This window comes from Tachysurus fulvidraco, chromosome 6 (genome assembly GCF_022655615.1).
Source record: "Tachysurus fulvidraco isolate hzauxx_2018 chromosome 6, HZAU_PFXX_2.0, whole genome shotgun sequence".
NCBI classification, from domain to species: Eukaryota; Metazoa; Chordata; class Actinopteri; order Siluriformes; family Bagridae; genus Tachysurus; species Tachysurus fulvidraco.
Genome location: NC_062523.1, coordinates 14,700,610 through 14,720,460, shown reverse-complemented (window position 1 = coordinate 14,720,460; position 19,851 = coordinate 14,700,610). Strand labels below are relative to the sequence as shown.

At 34.7% G+C, this 19,851-nt stretch overlaps 4 protein-coding genes across 4 annotated transcripts; all 4 read left to right on the top strand.

The window, feature by feature from the left end:
* The first annotated feature begins 2,246 nt into the window (after nt 1-2,246).
* Nucleotides 2,247-3,986, top strand: hoxd12a (homeobox D12a). Its single transcript, XM_027164763.2, has 2 exons — nt 2,247-2,910; nt 3,209-3,986. The coding sequence occupies exons 1-2, from the start codon at nt 2,370-2,372 to the stop codon at nt 3,445-3,447; spliced, it is 780 nt and encodes a 259-aa protein (XP_027020564.1). The 5' UTR covers nt 2,247-2,369; the 3' UTR covers nt 3,448-3,986.
* Nucleotides 3,987-6,764: 2,778 nt separating this feature from the next.
* On the top strand, nt 6,765-10,125 carry hoxd11a (homeobox D11a). The gene is made up of 2 exons (XM_027164133.2): nt 6,765-7,403; nt 8,149-10,125. Exons 1-2 carry the CDS (start codon nt 6,794-6,796, stop codon nt 8,376-8,378), a joined length of 840 nt encoding a protein of 279 aa, XP_027019934.2. The 5' UTR covers nt 6,765-6,793; the 3' UTR covers nt 8,379-10,125.
* Nucleotides 10,126-12,751: 2,626 nt separating this feature from the next.
* Nucleotides 12,752-15,621, top strand: hoxd10a (homeobox D10a). Its single transcript, XM_027164129.2, has 2 exons — nt 12,752-13,675; nt 14,584-15,621. Exons 1-2 carry the CDS (start codon nt 12,961-12,963, stop codon nt 14,856-14,858), a joined length of 990 nt encoding a protein of 329 aa, XP_027019930.1. The 5' UTR covers nt 12,752-12,960; the 3' UTR covers nt 14,859-15,621.
* Nucleotides 15,622-16,250: 629 nt separating this feature from the next.
* On the top strand, nt 16,251-18,927 carry hoxd9a (homeobox D9a). Its single transcript, XM_027164144.2, has 2 exons — nt 16,251-17,424; nt 17,755-18,927. The coding sequence occupies exons 1-2, from the start codon at nt 16,869-16,871 to the stop codon at nt 17,997-17,999; spliced, it is 801 nt and encodes a 266-aa protein (XP_027019945.1). The 5' UTR covers nt 16,251-16,868; the 3' UTR covers nt 18,000-18,927.
* Nucleotides 18,928-19,851: the final 924 nt, after the last annotated feature.

Sequence of the window (19,851 nt, the reverse complement as noted above, 5' to 3'; positions counted from 1 at the left end):
TTGACACGCACTTTAAAAGTTGCAGTAAAATTACAATTTACGCAAAGGTGCATAAAATTCTGTTGTTTTTTTTTGTTTTTTTTTTTTTGTTTTTTTATAATTTACATAGTGAGTCGTGAATTTACCGTTGACCTTGACATGCATTCTTAGTGGCGACCTTGACTGAAATGTCTGAGTGCCAAAACTACCGAAACCGTCTCAGTTTATGGAGGTTTGTTTCCATCTACTGGCAAAGTTGTGTAATTGCAGTAGAAGTTCGACGAAAATGCCATTCAAATATTATTTTATAAAATGCGCCATATATAATAGTATGAGTGTTGTGCTAAGGAAATGAGAGACATTTTCACTTACAAACCAGAATGGCGGGGATGAAGGCTGAATGACCGTATGTGAATGTAAAAACGCCTAACAATGGCGGTCTAAACTATGACATAAAATATCACAGTGATTTTCATTATATATGTCGATCACGATCAACAAAAGCAAACTCTTTCCCCTTATGTACAACTGCATTATCACATAAATAATACAAACAAATAATTCGAACTGTAGCTGAAAACAAAACAAAACATGCGATTAAATGCACTTGGACTTGTTTTTGCTAAATATTTGCCTGGACGTTGATCTTGACATGAGTTTCTGAATTTGCAGTTTGAGTTTTATCCATTAAATAAATATGACTCAGAATGTTGAGCAAACGAAAGGAGTCTTGTTTTAATGCGTTTTATGTAATTGCAAGACTCGTAAAGGGTGGGAGGCTGAACCGTCTCTTCGCTTTCCGGCGCGTTTACGATTCATTCAGTCTGCTCTTGCTTGGCAATAATTTTAGAAAAAGTTACTCGAGGTAAGGCAAAAATCTATTGAAATTTTCTGTGCTCATTCTAAACATTAGACATAATTGATGCTCAGTTTGAGGGCTAGTGTGGTTATACAGTTTTTAAGTAAAAATAAAATTATGCTCGATTTATTATTTCTTGATTAAGGTTTTGTCATCAAATTGGCCTAAATACTTTTGCCTTAATACTTTAAATATTAATTGTGTTCTTAATACTTTAAATATTAATGAGACAGCATTAAGCAGTCTATTATATCGGACACTGCCTTATTATACCAAATATTAATCGTTTACACAATTTCGGGAAATTCGGTTACCTTATGAGGGCCATTATTTTCTTATTATTTGTAAATAATTCTGATATTGAAAAATTGTTTACTTTCGTTCTCAGACTCAATACAATACGTTTAACAAAACGTTCACCTCGACAACATCCTGAGATAATGAAATAATAATTTGAGAGAAAAGCTGTAAATAAATATTAAACTAGACCTATTTTACAGAACACTTTACACAAAATTACATAGAATTCTGAACTTGACTAACCGAAAAAAAAGATCAACCATGAAAGTTTGAAAGAAGAAAATCAATCATGTCTTTCTGACAGGCCTTATTTTTCAGTTGACTTATCTTTTGTTTTCAAAACCACCGAATAAGGCTAATGAACTACACTGTTCTCATATGTCTGTGGAAAAAGATACATTTGCTAAAATATCTGTAGATAATAAGATAAAGATATTTTACGTCTTTGCAAAAACTGCGAGAAAAAACTCGAGGAAAATAATCGACTATAAGAATATCAGCTTAAGCATCTTTTTCAACATTGTAGAGTCTTAAAAGAATACTCAAGAAAAAGAAGTTATAGAAAAAACGTAAACGTAATTTTATTTAGCTTCTACCTAGTAAATAGGTTTGCATTTGTGGTAGCTCACAAATAAGATGGAACTAAATAAATAAATAGAGAAATAAAGGCATATAATTATAATGAAACATGTTACAAAATTATATTGATCATTCTGTTTGTTATTTAAATTGCTGTTTTTTGTTTGTTTGTTTTTTTAAAGAAAGAAATCAGGACTTGATTAAATTGGGCGGGGCGGGATAATTGGTAATAGCTAAGCTAATGCTAAATATGTTATAAAAGAATGCTAAAAAAGAACGCCAACTTATACGTTTTACTATATTGTCAGAAGCAGGCAATATGGCTCTTAATGATACTGACATATAATGCGTTGCGATTAAAACTTTTTCTTCAAACCTTATTTTAAGAAATTGTATTTTAATAGCCGCAATTTAGTTTTGTTAAACAACACTATATAGACAAGAAACGGCCGTCAATTGCTTATTTAAAGGCTTTCCACAAAAATAGCCTATGTATTATGCTGTGTAGTGAGCTGGGGCAAGGGCGGGGACCGGCGTCGTTGGTTTGCATATCACGTGACCGCGCATTAACAAATCAACAATTACTGACTTTTATTCTTTTACGGGTAAAATAAAATCGCTTGTAAGAATTGCGTGGGTGAGCTTCTCAGAAATGTGTGACCACAATTTTCTTAGCTCTGGCTATGTTAGTCCTGTGTTGAATTATCCAAATGCGGACTCGTTGCCTTTCTCTAACTGGCCCAATGGCGCCCATCCGTCCGGACTCGCGCAGCTCTACGGCAGGAGAGAGGTGTGTTCATTCCCGTGGACTTCCCCAAGTACGTGCACAAACCCGCCACAGAGCCTCGCATTTAGTGGCTATTCTCAGCCGTTTATTACTAACTCAGTGGCTGTGAATGGTCCTAGCAAAGGAGACTCCTGTAAATACTACGTCCAAGATGCAAACCCTAAAGCAGAGTTGCCGGACAAACATTTGACAGCGTTTACTGGTGAACATGGAATAACAACAACTGCCAGCTTTAGCAAATGTGACTTTGCAGACATGGACAAACGGTTGCAAAACACGGTGGCACAGGTTGGGGTGAATTCCAACAGCCATGCGATAATCGATGGCACTGAACAGCTTGCACACTCCACTGTCCATGCACACCACAGATCGAGTTCTCAGAACACCAGTGCAGCATTAACGGACGGTACGAAACTACTTTTAACTGTTGGGTGATAGAGTCTGTTTATGTTAAAATTTTACATGTATAGTATAAGATGCACCAAGATGACTGTTCAGTAGACTTTTTCATTTAAACTGAGCATGCATTTAGTCATTTTTGTCCAGGTGATTGCATCTGACATCTGTTTCAGAGAGGAATACGTACTATAAAACTACTATAACATGTTTAGGATTCAGTGAACAGTTTGCAATATAGGTAAAACAATATAGGTAACAATAGTTTAAAATAGGTGAAAAGTAATAATGCTTTCTTTTCTTTGTAGGATTCCCTTGGTGTCCTTCACATGTGAGAGCCAGGAAAAAGAGGAAACCTTACACGAAGCCACAGCTGGCTGAACTTGAGAATGAATTTATGATCAACGAATTCATAAACCGACAGAAACGGAAAGAGCTGTCTGACAGATTGGACTTGAGTGATCAACAAGTAAAAATCTGGTTTCAAAACCGGAGAATGAAAAAGAAACGCTTATTAATGCGTGAGCACGCTTTATTTGTGCCCTGAAAAAAAAATCAATGTTCCTCTTATTTCGGTGACTACATGGTACATTTTGCTCCTTACCTTGGCAATTACTTACCGAGTGATTTACAAAGTATAATACACCGTTTTTATCATGAAATGTAAGGATATGAAGATATCGACAGAATTTATAAATATTTATTTACGGCAGATACTGGTCTAAATGATCACGAGAACAAATGTAAAGTTAGTCCCTGATAATAATACTTTTTGACGTAATCTGCAATAGATTTTACAGAACGCCACTCTTATAAAGAAAAAATAAAATGCAACATTACTTGTAATGTCTACTTATACTTTATGTCTATGTTCTTGATTTATCCAAAGACTCTTCTTGTTTAAATTTTAATGTCAGCTGTCTCATTGAATTGTTGCATTGTACACTCACCAAAATGTGCGTGCGTGTGTGTGTGTGTGTGTGTGTGTGTGTGTGTGTGTGTGTGTGTGTGTGTGTGTGTGTGTGTGTGTGTGTGTGTGTGTGTGTGTGTGTCTGTTTTATAATAAAAAGCCTTGAACTGAGGCAAGAACGTCAGTTTGTACAGTCCGATGAATTCCAAATCTGGTTGGTAACATACGTAGCATTACTTTTGTTAATGAAAATGTATTACGCGTCTGTAGAATCAAATAGAACTACACAATTAATAATTTGTATTGTTTTGTAATACATTAATCTATACCAATATGTAGTGTGTTTGATATTTCCAGCTAGGAAATATCAAGTGTATTTAATATAGCAATTGTAAAATTATATTATAATTTACAACCTATATATAATTATAATATTTAATGATCTGTACTCTGTTGCTTAGATCACTCTGGTGCGTGACTGTCCAATGAATAGACTTTAGTGGCCTAGTATATTAGTATTATTGTCGGTTACTTCGATTGGCCGGAAGTGATGACTGAACGTATCTTGGTATTTGCTAATTAATCTCATCGTTGTAGGGTAAGAATTTTTTACTTTTAGTTAATATTAAAAACTATATACCTATATAACTATATACATATATCTAAGCGACTATACATGAACTCAATTGATCCTAGATAGAATAAAAGCCTTTAAAGATCAAAGTGGAATATAATTTATTAAATTAGTCTTTAATAAATGGGAGCGATACAACGTATCTAACGTATCAGAGACGGGAACGCCATAACAAAGTTAAGGTCAAGTTAGCCTTCCCCAAAAACATACAAATAAATACATTATTTAATAAAAATACTTTTGGTAGTTATTTAAAACCCTAAATAATAAGAACAATTATAATTAATGTGTTATTATTATTATTATTATTATTATTATTATTATTATTATTATTATTTTAGTAGTAGGACTAGGAAAAGGCGGAGGGAAGGAGGAGGATGAGGTGCAGGAGGAGGAGTAGCAGCTGTATTAGTAAGCAGTGCGTTTAAAAAAACTAAGCAGATTAAATTTTAGGAAAGCTTTGTGCTGTGAAACTGGTGTCATTGTGATGTGTTTTTAGTATTCATTTAGCTTACTTAATACTTTTTTAATTTGGTTAAAATATATTACATGCAGTAAAAATGATCTCATATATGCGTTTCTTTTTCAGCAAGTTTTTTTTTGTATAATTTTTATCAACATTGTTCTGTCCCCCTATATGCTGATATACTGACTTGTACTGGTTGTTGTTGATTTTTTTTGGAAATCTTTTTTTTTTAAATAGCTAGCCGTAGTTTCCATAGCTTGCCTTCTCATATTTTTTTCTGATAGTTTTTTTTGTTTATCTTTTTACGTAATATATTTTATATTGTCAAGCACGTGATTTGCCTAGCTTGAAAACTAAAAGTAATAATGAGGACAAAAGCTACACGGTTTAGGCTTTTAAACAGTTCGAGTTGAGATAAATTCAATAAACGATATAGTAACTATAAGCTAACTGTACGATTAAATACGTTGCATTATTTAAAAACTTTTGTAATAAAACATTTTAAACATTTTGTAAGTTTTACCAACATTATCGATTCTAAGAAATAATATTCTAATAGTATACAATTTTTTTTGGCTCCTGTATAGTCAACACATTCTTTCACACAACTTAAGATAGTAAAAGCAGGGCTCATCCTTTTGTCTGAGCAATAAAATGATTTAAGTGCTGACGGTTATTGTAGATTGTAGGATGCCTTTCAGTTTACAGACGTTCAAAGCCAGAAGAGTTGTTTTGGACTTGGCAGTGTGAATCCAGCGTATCTCCTATTTCAGGACATTTTTCTCTTTCTTAAATGTTACGATGCAAACGTTCGAAAAATATAGTTCAACAGAGCTTGGATTTACTACTAAAACACTAAAGTAAGTGCAACCTAGATACAATAATTATATTACCACTGTTACTACTCCTATTCTTATCATTAGTATCAGTACTAATAGTTGTAGTAACAACAGTGGTGGTGTAGGGGAAGTAGTAGCCTACACACTTATTAGTCATTTTTAATTCGTTGGGTTTAGGAATAAGTGTACGTTTTTCCTGTGAATAAAACTTACTTCTTTATTCCATCATAATCTGTAAGACAATATACACTTAATAATGTTTTGCACTAAACGGCTAGAGTCTGTTTTTGTCTTAAAACGTATGAGTTTCCTTTAAACCGTTCTCATAAGCCGAGGTGTTACAATAATAATCTATTGTGAACTGCTGTTAAATCCAATGCCTGATGCGAAAAAAGAGACGAAGGACAGTACGCGTATTCTTCTGTAATTGGTGAAAAAGGAACAAAACATCAGTTGTAAGTCTCTATGTTAAGTGAATCTCCAATGGAAAGATAAAAAAAAATATTCTAGCTTTATTTTTAAATATCACAGGCGTCCATCAAGTGTATGGCGTGGGCACCTGGGAAAAGAAAAAAAAAGACATTCTTAAAAGTTCACGAAAGTGAGCCATGTTTTGAATAATGCAGACACAGTAATCTAAAATGTTTACAAAACTGACTTCATTGTTTGTAATCTGCAATGCTTATTCCTGGAACAATGTGGCTTTGGTAACCTAAGACTTCAGTGATTGTTTATCTGAATAAAGCCTTGTTTATGCACATGGGGAGTTTCAGAAGATGCAGGCAACCAATAATTTGCAGTTTGCTTTTGCCTATGAGCTGCCCGAGACAGTTTCTAATGACTGATATTGATATATGGTAATTTCTTTACCGGATCACATGACACAATTACCTCAAGAATCGATCAAGATGAATTGCACGTCAGCCTACGTTTCCGATTTCTTTCTCCCTCACGTCTCCTGTCCACACGCCTATGGTGCAATAGATGTACAAAGTTTGACACAGTCGAGTTGCCTGTTCGTGCTCTCTAACGCCAAACCGAGATATGACGGACTACGATGATCGCGGTAACTGCGCGTCCAATATGTATTTACCGAACTGCACGTACTATGTGTCGGCGCCAGATTTCTCAACTGTGTCTTCGTTTATACCGCAGTCCACGTCGTGCCAAGTTAATTTTCCATACTCTTCTAATATAGCTCAAGTCCAACCTGTTCGAGAAGTGACTTTCAGGGACTATGGACTGGATCACCCGAGCAAATGGCATTACAGGGGAAATTACGCTTCCTACTATTCAACGGACGAGATAATGCACCGAGATCTGCTCCATTCATCAAGCAGGGCGGAAATGATATTCAAAAACGAGTCTGTGTACAGTCATCACGGCGGCACGAACTCCGCGTGCAATTTTTTCACTAACGTCGGCCGAAACGGAGTACTTCCTCAAGGCTTTGACCAGTTTTTCGAAACTGTTAACGGGGGAAAGACCAACCCCGAGTACTCCAGACAAAAGACTGAGCTTACTGTCCCCGGAGATGCCGCATATAATAAAGTGTCCTCAGATAGCGCGGATCAGACGAAAAGAGACACTGAAAGCACAGAGGAAGAATCTTCACTATCAGCATGCGAACAAGAGGGGAAGAACAACGGCTCAAGTAGGTTCACACATTAAACAATTCTTAAAGCTGCTAGACCACTTTGTCGTTCGGGTTTATGTGCAGCTTTATAAGCATGCAAAGGTTTTTAAATACCCAATACGACTTGCTTTGCCGTTGTAAAACATTTTTTATGATGGTAAATCAGTTCTGGGAGCATATGGCGCTGTAAATGGCGATTTCTGTATTTGTAAAATGATTACAAACTTATATACATATATAAATGACCACAGTTACTAGTCATATACTATATCGAGCTTGAGAACTGCAGTTAGAGCTGCAACTAGTACCGTGTCTATTTCCCATGTTTCATGAGTTTACAAGACTAAGCTTATTATGTTTAATATAATACTAGTCTAAACCGACACATTTTAACAGAACGTTTGCGTGTTGTTCCTAGAAATAACAAAAATAACAACAACCACCAAAATTTAGTTTGTTAACATGTCTTTTGGTTGGTATGTTGGTGTCTGTGCAATACGAATGTGTTTACATTGGTGTATTTGTTTTTTAGTCGTTACTTTGTTGTGTATGTGACCATCTGTTGTTATACTCACGATTAAGATATTTTCTAATCGTATATCTGTATATGAACATAGTGTTTATTTAGTCTTTTGAGGTTATTGCAGAAGACGTCCGTTTTCATATCTTAATGTATTTAATGTTAGCCAGTTACGTGTTTGCTACCTTAGTTAAATGCATTTACATCTGAATTGCATTGTTAACTATATGTTTCTGTTCCTAGGCACAAAGTCCAGAAAAAAGAGGTGCCCGTATTCAAAATATCAGATCCGAGAACTTGAACGAGAATTCTTTTTCAACGTGTACATAAATAAAGAGAAGCGCCTCCAGTTGTCAAGAATGCTAAACCTTACAGACCGACAAGTAAAGATCTGGTTCCAGAACAGAAGGATGAAAGAAAAAAAACTCAACCGAGATCGTCTCCAGTACTTCACAGGAAATCCTTTATTCTGAAATTATTAGTCTATTTAAGCAGACCATGTTCATGGCTTTCACCGAGCCACGATTATGTATGTTAGTGGGACAATATGCATTCAACCGAAACAGATACGCAAGCTGAACTGTTAGGTATGATGTATACTTTTAACTATGCAAAAATGTTGGTAGCCTATTACAACAATGAACTCTTACCTCTGTAAATAAAAATTATATCCATACCAAGCAAACGTTCAAAAAAGAAATGGTACCGAACGATCGACAATCTTTTTCTTGTTTTGTTGTTTAATTGTGGTTGCTACAAAAACGTGATCGTATTGTATCTTTTTTTTATTTATTACAATTTTAATGGTACAAGGCAACGTAACGATTGCAGTAAGCAAAACAAAGTTTGATTACAATAATCAATGCGTGTTTCCATTAGTGTAGAATTGTTTATGCATTTGTTTCGGTAGCATGACGTGTATTGGTGTAGTAAATAAATATGAATACTTCAGAAAATTTCTGAACTTTTAAGTGATAGCTTGTATTTTGTGTGAGAGAATGTGCTTGACGTTATATTTTTATTAAATAGATTTCTTTTTAAAACATTGAAAGCAGAAATGTGCATGCAAATTACTAAACATATTCTTTAAATAAACATATTTACACTTCGATCTTTTTAATGGTATAATAGTGTAGTTTGTCGACGCATTAAGGGTGTGTGCAGAAACAAAATCATCACGATGAAACCCGTGAAAAGCTATATAGGCCTAACTAAGGCAGACGCCTCGAGTTTTTTGTTCTTTTACACTAAGGGTGTTTACCAAACCTTGAACCGCGTCTAGACAGTTCAATAAAGTCTAGCTGTAAAGGTCTAAATTGGGGGCTATTGTACCCTCTGGCCAGTCCAAATGCGACGTTGGCCCTAAACCCTGCACAAAGTTTTCTTTTTTAGACAAGCATGTGGATGTTCATAAGTCCTATAGATTTGGAGAGATTTAGACATTCTCATTCAAATTATTTAGTAACGCAAATGAAAACTTGATAAGTTTGGAAAAAATGGTAAGTTTTAAAACGACGCATCATCGCTGCGTTAGTGACATTTGTCAAGGTAAGACTTTAATATTAACAACAAAGGGTTCCTGTTATCCTACTATCTTATGGGTCAGTGTTGAAAAGTAGATACAAATATGAAAATCGGTTTTGAACTTCCGTAATGTCAAGGTCGCCACCCTTAACCCGTTTGTAAAATATAGGCGCTTTTTCCGTTGTTTTCTATGAAAAACTACGCCCTCCAAGAAATAAAATACTGCAGCATGAGCCAACATGGCCGCGAAGCACTACGCTTCCTTCCATTCAAGACCTGCTTTCCTCAGCCTTCTACACTGTGTAATCAAAACAAGGGTTCAGTTCCCTGTTAAAAAAATAAATCTAAAATATAAATAAATAAAAATAAATAAATATATGTCACTGTATCTGGTATCATTTTTTATTAGAATAACTTGATAGTAGAAATGCCTATTTAGACCTTATATTTATACACACGTGTACTAAAATATCATCACTAACGGTTTTGGTTTTCTGACAAAAATAATGTTAACTGCACAAAAAGAAAACGCACGCTATTATTCATTTAAAAAAAGCGGTTTTTTGTTTTTGTTTTAAAGACCTAAACCAAATAAAAAATCCCTTTCATGTAGTCTCAGCCTGTTACAACAACAAAGGCTCGCGTCGAGAGTGTATGATTTACAAAAACAATAGGCCAGATAAAAGTTATAGAATTTTGTCAAGAACGACATTTTTATTTAAGTAATTACGCCTAAACATTTATTTATTCATTCATTCATTCATTCATTCATTCATTCATTCATTCATTCATTTTTTTTGCATTCTGCAAACATGAATGATGGAATTAAGTTAAAGATTATTATATTTATTTATTTGTAAGGCTTGATGTTTTTAAAATAAAGGCCAATTTACCATTACAATATGTTACGTTGTAGTTGTATTTCTATATGGAGTTCTAAATAGACTGTTAAAGGCGTGATATTAAAAATATAACAGTTCTTACAATGGGTACACATGCAAATATTTTTAGAGATTTTACTAAAATTATTACACAATGCACGGCTGTTATATACATATATGGGGTTCTTATTTTGAACAAATTTCTAAAAATGCAATTTAATTCTCTCTTACTCTCTTTTGACGTTAGTATACTCAGTGGCCACGTGGGGGCACACTTAGAACAGTTTTGTAGAAGACACTGCGTATTTCAAGTGTTCAGTTTGTAACAATGACTGTGATCTTGGAAGAACGTCGTTTGTATCTGAAGATTCTGACATTCCGTACAAGCTGCTTTTTAAAGTAGGAGCACAGTATTTCTGAGTTTATTAAGGGAAAAGTAATTTTTATGGTGTGTCTAAAAAAAACATCACACGCATTTTACTTTCAGAAGTTAACATTTATAAAAGACCATTGCTGTTATAGAATTGTGTGTGTGTGTGTGTGTGTGTGTGTGTGTGTGTGTGTGTGTGTGTGTGTGTGTGTGTGTGTGTGTGTGTGTGTGTGTGTGTTTTGAAATATTTTTTTCTTCTAAATGGTCAGAAAATGTATTGTTTATTTTATGAAATTAACAGTTAACAGACTTTTTTGTCTGTGTACATGGTTCAGAATCGTCTAAATAAAAAAGCATATCACACACACACACACACACACACACACACACACACACACACACACACACACACACACACACACACACACACACACACACGCACACACACGCAAACGCATATATATTATATGTATATATTTGACGGCAATGTTGCATATACAACTGTTTTTTTTTATGTAAATTTAAAAAAAATACAAAGATCATAACTGAGAATAACAGCAATGTCAAAACACTGGGTTACCCGGCGTTTTTGTACAGAAACACGGCAACTAATTTATCGTAAAATGTTAACAAATAAATGTTAAAAGAAATTAAGAGGTAGAATAAAAGGTTACATTTGTATATTGTTTTCCTTTTGCTTAGTTTCTCAGTATGGTCCTGCATATATCTATATTGTTAAATGTATTGTAAAAAAAAAAAAAAAGGAAAAAGGAAAAAAGTTATCTATTTTTTACCTTTAAACTAATAAAATAATTATGTAATCATATTTAAGAAAAGCAAATACATCAAAATGTATCTTTTTTTAAATAAAACACTGAACATGGGATAGGGAAACTGTTATATTTCTCTCCACCGCGGTGCCATTTCAAGCATTTTATTATGGTTAACTAATAACTGCTAAACATGAACATGCATCACAACACATTGATACATAAATAACAATAGCGCATTTGTCATTCATGTGCTGTGAAAAATGGTTTTAATATACAAGCAACAGTTAATGCAAAATAAGCGGATGACTGGGAGAATTATTATGCACAAAATTTTCAGGATTAATTTATCAATATATACAATGATTACTAGTACAACTTAGACGTTTTAGAAAATGACACATTCTATTGAAACTAATATTATTATTATTATAATATTTATTATTATTATTATTATTATTATTATTATTATTATTATTATTATTATTAATACTACTACTACTACTACTAACCACTACTTATAATAATAATAATAATAATAATAATAATAATAATAATAATAATAATAATAATAATAATAATAATAATAATAATAATAATGTTTAATTATGTATAATCCTTAATTAAGTAATGGTTTTAACATTTTTAAATCAATAAAACAAAAAAAACAGCATGTAATTTGTATTAAATTATACACACGTATTGCATCCAAATAATGTCATTTTAGCTACTGCTACTCTTGTAGTTGTTGGTGTTGATTGTAGTGGTAGTGATATGGGTTCTCTAAAGTATAAGTAACTGATTTAGTTCGAAAACAAATCTATTATTTGAACCAGGCGTAAAATCCACAAAAGACATCCAGAAAAAGGGCATGGGAATCGGAGGTTGCAGGTGTACTTTACAAATGAACATGTAAAATTAGCCAGCGCATATATGCACGGTAACCAAATACTATGGAATTATACACGAAATGTAACATACAAATTTAAACCCTATTCATGGGGCAAGTGAATGTTTAAAAATAGAATAATTAAGGAAGCAGCTTATATCCATTCTCTGTCAAATGATCCCGTACAACATCATCCGTTTTAAAAAAAAGTATACCAGCTAATCAAATGTAATTATCTTGCACTTGGAACAGTTTACAGGGCAAAGACATGTGTTTATTCAGTACAAATCAAAACATATATACATATCTGCCCCGTTTTTTTTATTGTATTTATTATACATGAAGAGCATGTAGAAAACAAAACAGCCTTCGTCTTTGTCCGTCTTCAAATCAATTTCAAGTCCGTGTTCTAGGTGTCGCTGTTGACCACGTCTGAATCTCCAAATCATGTGTCGGTGCGCACACGTGACAGAGAAGAGCCTGCGTCTCAAGGCCATTTTCAAATTTCATTGGTGAGATAGTCATGTGGTTGCAGAGAGACCCTCCGGGTTACGCGGGATTGTTTTGCTAGATATGTCAGCTTACAAAGGACATCTCTCTCTTCTTTAAAATCTCTCCAAAATGTCCTATCCCAATAGCTCTCCCACTGCTAATACGTTTTTGGTAGATTCTTTAATTGGGGCCTGCAGAACAGATAATTTCTATTCCAGCAGCAACATGTATATGCCATCCAGTGCAGAATTGGGAAGTTATGGAATGCAAACCTGTGGACTCTTGCCGTCTCTTGGCAAACGGGGGGAAGTAAACCACCAAAATATTGGCATGAACGTGCACTCGTACATACCTCAGCTTGATAACTGGGTAGATCCGAACAGATCTTGTCGAATAGAGCAAGCATCTAACCAGATGCCCACTTGCACATTTTCCCAGAGTATAAAAGAAGAGAGCAGTTGCTGCATGTATTCCGACAAGAGAGCAAAGGTCAGTTCGTCCGAGATGCCCGCGTACTCTAATCTGATCTCCGAGGCGTGTACGGTGGACGGCCCAGAAATTCCGGTCCCGGGTTATTTCAGACTGAGCCAAACATACACCACGGCTAAAAGCCAGGACTATAGGCATGAGACTAGCACTCCGAACACTTTGATGCAGCTGAACCGGCTGACTCCTAAGCCACACTCCGCGTCCTTTGTCGAGGCGGAAAAAAAGGTGCCGGAGATTGAAGAGGTGGAGACGCGCAGCCCGAGTCCGGACAACACGGCGAGCTCTCAGGAGGAGAAGAGTAACACTGCCGAGGCGCCTGTCTCCAGCCCGGAATTGCCACACAAGGAAACGAAAGGTGGGTACAATAAAAAGATTTAATCGCGTCGCGCTGTAATACGAACGCTCCACCATCATAAAACCCAATATAAAACACAAACAACCCCGAAAGTCGTAATGTTTAATGAGAGGCTTACTCGGGTTGCAGTAAAAGACTTTACAGGAAACGGTGCCGCGCGCTAACATTAAATAGCCTGCCTTTTGTTGCGGACCCTTTAAAGTTTCTTTCTTTCTTTCTTTCTTTCTTTCTTTCTTTCTTTCTTTCTTTCTTTCTTTCTTTCTTTCTTTTTATTTTTTTATTTTTTATTTTTGTCGGATATATATATATATATATATATATATATATATATATATATATATATATATATATATATATTTTTGTGTGTGTGTGTGTGTGTGTGTGTGTGTGTGTGTGTGTGTGTGTGTGTGTGTGTGTAGAAATTAATTTCAAGATATTTAAATTATTGTATTATTTACTTTTCAACCTTTTATAATTAATTGGCAACATGAAACTGCAAATTTAATTTTCATTTCATTTGGTTATTTTTTTTAAATACAACCACTGACATGTGTTTAAAATGGTTAAATGGCCACTTAAGATTTAATAGCTTGTGTTATTTGTAGGCTAACCTTGGTAGCCAAAATCTACCTTTTTATAGAATATCCTCCATGTTAATGTCATTATCCATGTTAATGTCCTACTTGTTATACAAACGAATAGCTGAAAGATATCTTGAAAGAGAATATCTTGAAAGAGAATATAAGGTGATTTTTTGATTCTTTCTAAATTTCTTTAGCATTAATTAAAAGTTTTGAATTTTTATCTATTGATGATTTGGGAGAATTTTCAGACATTTGCAATGGTTAAAGGTCCATTCATTTTGAGTCATTTTATTTATTTATGCTTTTATTTGCTCTGTTTTCCAGAATGCAAAACGGATACACCGACGAGCAACTGGTTAACTGCGAAGAGTGGTAGAAAAAAAAGATGCCCATATACAAAGCACCAAACCTTGGAATTAGAAAAGGAGTTTTTATTCAACATGTACCTGACTCGAGAGCGCCGTCTAGAGATCAGTAAAAGCGTAAACCTCACCGACAGACAAGTGAAGATTTGGTTTCAAAACCGCAGGATGAAGCTGAAGAAGATGAGCAGAGAAAACCGAATCCGGGAACTTAATTCAAATCTTACCTTTTCGTGAACCTGCAAACCAGTGCATGCCTTGAAACAAATTCCATGTCTGCCTCTCAATACATATATTCATAATGGGTTATTCTACAACATGATGCTGTAGAACATAGGACGTTTTTTCCCGTTCAGATACTGTGATTGTTGCTACACGTCAAAATAACTTTTTTTTTTTTATTGTAGTTACTTGATGGTATTCAAGTATTATTATAAAATGTATGAATTGTGTATAGCCATTATGTTTCACAGGGTATGAAGTGGTCTTAAATTATGATACGTGACAGAAACACAAATACGTTGTGTGTTTTTCATGGGATACAATATAGTGTCGCAGAGGACAACACTGAAATTCCTTGCAAACATGACTTTGGACCTGAAAGCACAGTTGCCGTTTTTAATCAGAGTAAGCTCACATTCATCTTCGATAAAAAGTGTACATTTATGTGAAATCTTAAATTGCTCTGTATAGTAAATGTGATATGTAATATTAAAATATTTACTTCTAGTGCATGTTTGTAGCATGTATCGTGTAATAAATTGTTTGTCAAAGTAGCAGATTGTGTGTAAACAGTTTCATAAACTATATAAAAAAACATATTAAAAAAAAACCCAAAAACAAACAAAGACCACAAAACAACCACCAAAATACAAACAAGCCATTAAATGAAAATATGGCACGAATAATATGGTCTTCTTTGTCGTTCTTCTATCTGTAAATTGGTAAGTAAGTACAATTTCTGATATTGTAACAACTCAAATTAAAATGATTACATGTTGAGTTGAGTTTTTGTTCACGGTAATGTGTGTGTCTATGTGTGTGTCTTGTGTGTGTGTGTGTGTGTGTGTGTGTGTGTGTGTGTGTGTGTGTGTGTGTGTGTGTGTGTGTGTGTGTGTGTGTGTGTGTGTGTGTGTGTGTGTGTGGCTTAGCTTTGTCTACATATTATGTTTAAATAGTTATTCAAATTCATTAATCACTATTATGTTTCGATGACTATTATTTTTACTGGCTTAACTTCTTTCCTAGGTAGATGTCTCCATTGTAAAAGTCAAAGTATGCATTGTTAATATATTTATAAATAAGATAAAAAATACAATAATAAAAACAATTATTAGCAAATAACGTGTTGACAGATTAATTATCAGTGGACTTTATAGTTACCATCTTGCGCGAATTTTGAATTGTGATTAAAACGAATATCATCTGCGGGGTGATGATAGATCGAAGCTTATTTATTTGTGTTCAAATAAAAGCAGTCATAGAAACATATTTCACTTTGTAATGCGATGTGTCCGTTTTATTAAGGGCACATTAATGCATATCCAAATGCACCTCATAAAGATTTTTATTGATAGACATAAACATATTATGACTTACTTCTTAATAAATACAAAAGACATTCAGATACTATTCTCTATGTGAAACGAAATTTCAGAAACGTAAGTTTTTAACTGAAAAGAAACATGGGCAGTTTGTAAAATATGAGAATCCTCCAGGAAACGTGGTATGTTGTTTTACAGCGTGTTATTGCATTTATTTTACGAGGGCTTAAAACTCAGTACACTATTAAATAGCCCACTTTACAAGACTGGAGTATAGGATATATCTCATGACGAGATCTTGTACGATTTTACACTCAGCTGGAGTAATTTGGCATGCAGATATAAACGATGAGAAGAGATCGTAGAATAAATGTGTGTTTTAATCTGGCTAGGTAAAAAATAGTCCCTGGCCTCCCCCATTTTACCAATAGATTAAAACAAAATGATTTTGGACATAAAAATATACTGATATATTTTATTTTTTAGAAAAATGTGTATACGTATATATCTTTATCTTTAGTCAAATGGCAATACCAACCATACCGTTATAAGCGGATTGATTTACTCTCTGTATTGGTAAATATGATCACGTGATTCATGTAACCAATCACTGAAGATGAAGCCAGCAAAAATACTATGATTGTGCGGAGGCAAGGTTTCCGTAACAGTGTAACCTTTTATATGACTACGAGGGGATCCAAAAATGTCGACCAGTTCAACTCTGAGCAACTATTATGTGGACTCTATAATGGGACACGAGGCGGAGGACGTGTACGGAGCGCGTTATGTCCAGAGCCCGCACTCTGCGGTCGCTAGGCCGTCAGGTGTAGGGGAAAATGCGGATTTTTCCTCCTGTAGCTTTGCTCCCAAAACAACCGTGTTCCCCACATCATGGTCCTCGGTTCATCCGCCGTCCACGGCCACGATGTCCGGAATTTACCATCCGTATGTGCACCAGTCCCATATCGCATGTACAGATAACAGATACGTGCGTTCATGGGTAGATCCGATCTCGAACCACATCTCATTTTCCGGCTTCCATTCGACTAGTCGTCAGTGCGGGACAAAGGCGGAAACTTTACCGCCGAAAAGGACTGAGAGCTCTGCCTTCGTCTCTGACGCTCCGGCGGCCCCAGACTACAATTGTAACACCTTGGCCGAGTGTGTACAGAAAGCTACCAAAGATACCGCTGACAACGATATTTCCAACCAAAGTGAGCCCAAAGACGAGAAACATCAACAACAACAACTTGACCCAAGTAAGTAAAAGAAATTGCTCTGTGATTTACAACCGTCAGAACTGTACGAGCAGGGTGTGTAAAGCTGGAGGTTTTACTAACCAATAAAAGTGTCTGAACTCTTACCGCAGGTCCAAAGAAATGTATGCAGCCATAAACCTACTTTTTAACAAAATTTACCGATAATAGCATCTTTGCCATCACTTATTGCTATTTCAAATTGCTTATTAAATTCAGGTAAATAAATTAAGAAAGTTATTTCTTACGGCAGCTGTTTTTGTTTATCTAGTTTGTCCATTTGTTTATTGCTTTTGTAACCTTGGATTTATTGGGTTATTCATTCTTTTACAGGCAACCCCGCAGCAAACTGGATTCATGCACGTTCAACGAGGAAGAAACGATGTCCATATACAAAATACCAAACACTAGAACTCGAAAAGGAATTTCTTTATAACATGTATTTGACGAGAGATCGCCGTTACGAAGTTGCACGAATTCTAAATTTGACAGAAAGGCAGGTGAAGATCTGGTTTCAGAACAGAAGAATGAAAATGAAGAAGATGAACAGAGAGAGGGGTAGCCAGGAGCCTCAGTGAATAACACTGTGGCCAGCGCGCCAAGCCAAGTGTTCTTTATGTATATATATGTAATATGTTACGTTTAGCTCAATGTTGTTGGAGCCTTACTGGTTTATGTTATTTGTGTGTCTTTGTCAAATAATTTTATGGAAAAACACAAGCTTACATTCTGATTATTTTGGCTTGGACGTCTAGAGAGTCTTAAAATAATTACAATTTGCTCATTCTTGAAACAAATGTTCAAACGGTTGTGCACGCAGGTGAAGTAGACACACTAGTTATATTAAAATGCTATTTTGATTGCCTGTGTTAGTGCACGCTTAGATTAATAGTGTACACCACACTGACTGAGGAACAGTATTCATGGAGCAGTAATAGGCAAGGCTATTCTCCCTAGTTGCTGACACCCAATAAGCAGTATTATTCAAACAGGAATATTTGGGTATAAAATTAAACATAAAGACAACATAGGGACTTACATTTTGCCGGATATATCATACAAATATAGTTAAAGATTAGTTTAGAAGTTGAGATCCAGTAGGTCGTACTAGGTAGTTAAAGTGCTGGCAATGAAAATAGATTAATTTAACACTACGATGTATAATAAATATGCGTTATAATACATAATATATAACGCATATATATATTTCCATATATTAAACTTATAAAAGGTCTCTGGAGCTTATATGGAATTTAACAGCGATCAACACTGTGTATGTGTCTCTCACAAAACGGAACTTTGAAGTATTATACATGTCTAAAATATACTAGCAAAATATTTTTTAACAGTATAGAATTCTCCCTCTTGGAGGACTAAGATTGTGGACCAGACAATACCGCTGAAGGTTTTTTGTTTGTTTGTTTAGTTTTTTTTTCTTTTGATTTGTTTTGTTTTTCCGAGATAGAGAAAATGTTTTCAACGAAATAAACTCAGTTGGTGCTTGAACTGCACACTTATGTGCGCTTGTGTGTTGCTCTTATGTTAAAAATGTTTAGTGTCAGATGATATCGGTAGGCCTAATAAACCGTTTATGATTGCGAAATAAGTGTTGATGAGAACCCCAATTTATTTTCAACCCTTACTTTAGAATTACTTTAGAACAGGAAGAGACTGGGTCCAATAAAGCCATATAGAAGACTAGACGTCTGGTCTAAATGACTTTATGGTCTAAGACAGTAATTGCACTCTGCTTTGAAAACGTTCTAGTTGGGTGTTTGCGTCTGTTGCTGACAACCAAAAATGCAGACACTTTTCTACGGGGTGTCTGGTCGATAAATTGTCTGTCGGTGAGACTGAAAGAAATCGACCCAACACAGGGAAAGTCAGGTTTATTCACCAAATGCATTTCCACTCATGGACTGCAACACTTAACTTTGACTGTTGCCTAAAATTTAATTTTTAATTATAATTCTAGCAGAAAATCGGTTTATTCCAGTGCATTCTTAATAAATATATACCAAATTCGTGCACATTTTCATCCAAATATTCATGCTTACGGTCACAAGATAATAAAACACATTAGCCAAAGTATAAATATGCATTATATAACATAAGCATCATGCATATATGCCTATATAATGCATATCTGTACATACAAATCTATATATAAAGCATATCTATACTTTGGCTAATACGTTTAATTATCTCGTGACCGTTCGCATAAATATTTGGATGAATTTCACAAATATCCATTACGTAAGCAGTTCAAAAATGTTTTTGTTTTACCATATAGTGGAAATCAGATAGCAAATATAAAAAAAAGTTGAACTACATTTTTAAACTATACAGAGAAACATTGGGGCTAAATGCTTCACCCAAGAAGCCTATTAACAAAATACATATGGACACCGGTAGAGGGCAATATAGTTC

What these genes read in the sequence shown, in the direction of transcription:
- hoxd12a (XM_027164763.2), top strand. Translation starts at nt 2,370, where the DNA reads ATGTGTGACCACAATTTTCTTAGCTCTGGCTATGTTAGTCCTGTGTTG. An exon ending in CAGTGCAGCATTAACGGACG is followed by an intron (nt 2,911 to 3,208) that starts GTACGAAACTAC and finishes TTTTCTTTGTAG; the next exon opens with GATTCCCTTGGTGTCCTTCA.
- hoxd10a (XM_027164129.2), top strand. Translation starts at nt 12,961, where the DNA reads ATGTCCTATCCCAATAGCTCTCCCACTGCTAATACGTTTTTGGTAGAT. An exon ending in GCCACACAAGGAAACGAAAG is followed by an intron (nt 13,676 to 14,583) that starts GTGGGTACAATA and finishes TCTGTTTTCCAG; the next exon opens with AATGCAAAACGGATACACCG.
- hoxd9a (XM_027164144.2), top strand. Translation starts at nt 16,869, where the DNA reads ATGTCGACCAGTTCAACTCTGAGCAACTATTATGTGGACTCTATAATG. An exon ending in ACAACAACAACTTGACCCAA is followed by an intron (nt 17,425 to 17,754) that starts GTAAGTAAAAGA and finishes ATTCTTTTACAG; the next exon opens with GCAACCCCGCAGCAAACTGG.
- hoxd11a (XM_027164133.2), top strand. Translation starts at nt 6,794, where the DNA reads ATGACGGACTACGATGATCGCGGTAACTGCGCGTCCAATATGTATTTA. An exon ending in GGGGAAGAACAACGGCTCAA is followed by an intron (nt 7,404 to 8,148) that starts GTAGGTTCACAC and finishes TTCTGTTCCTAG; the next exon opens with GCACAAAGTCCAGAAAAAAG.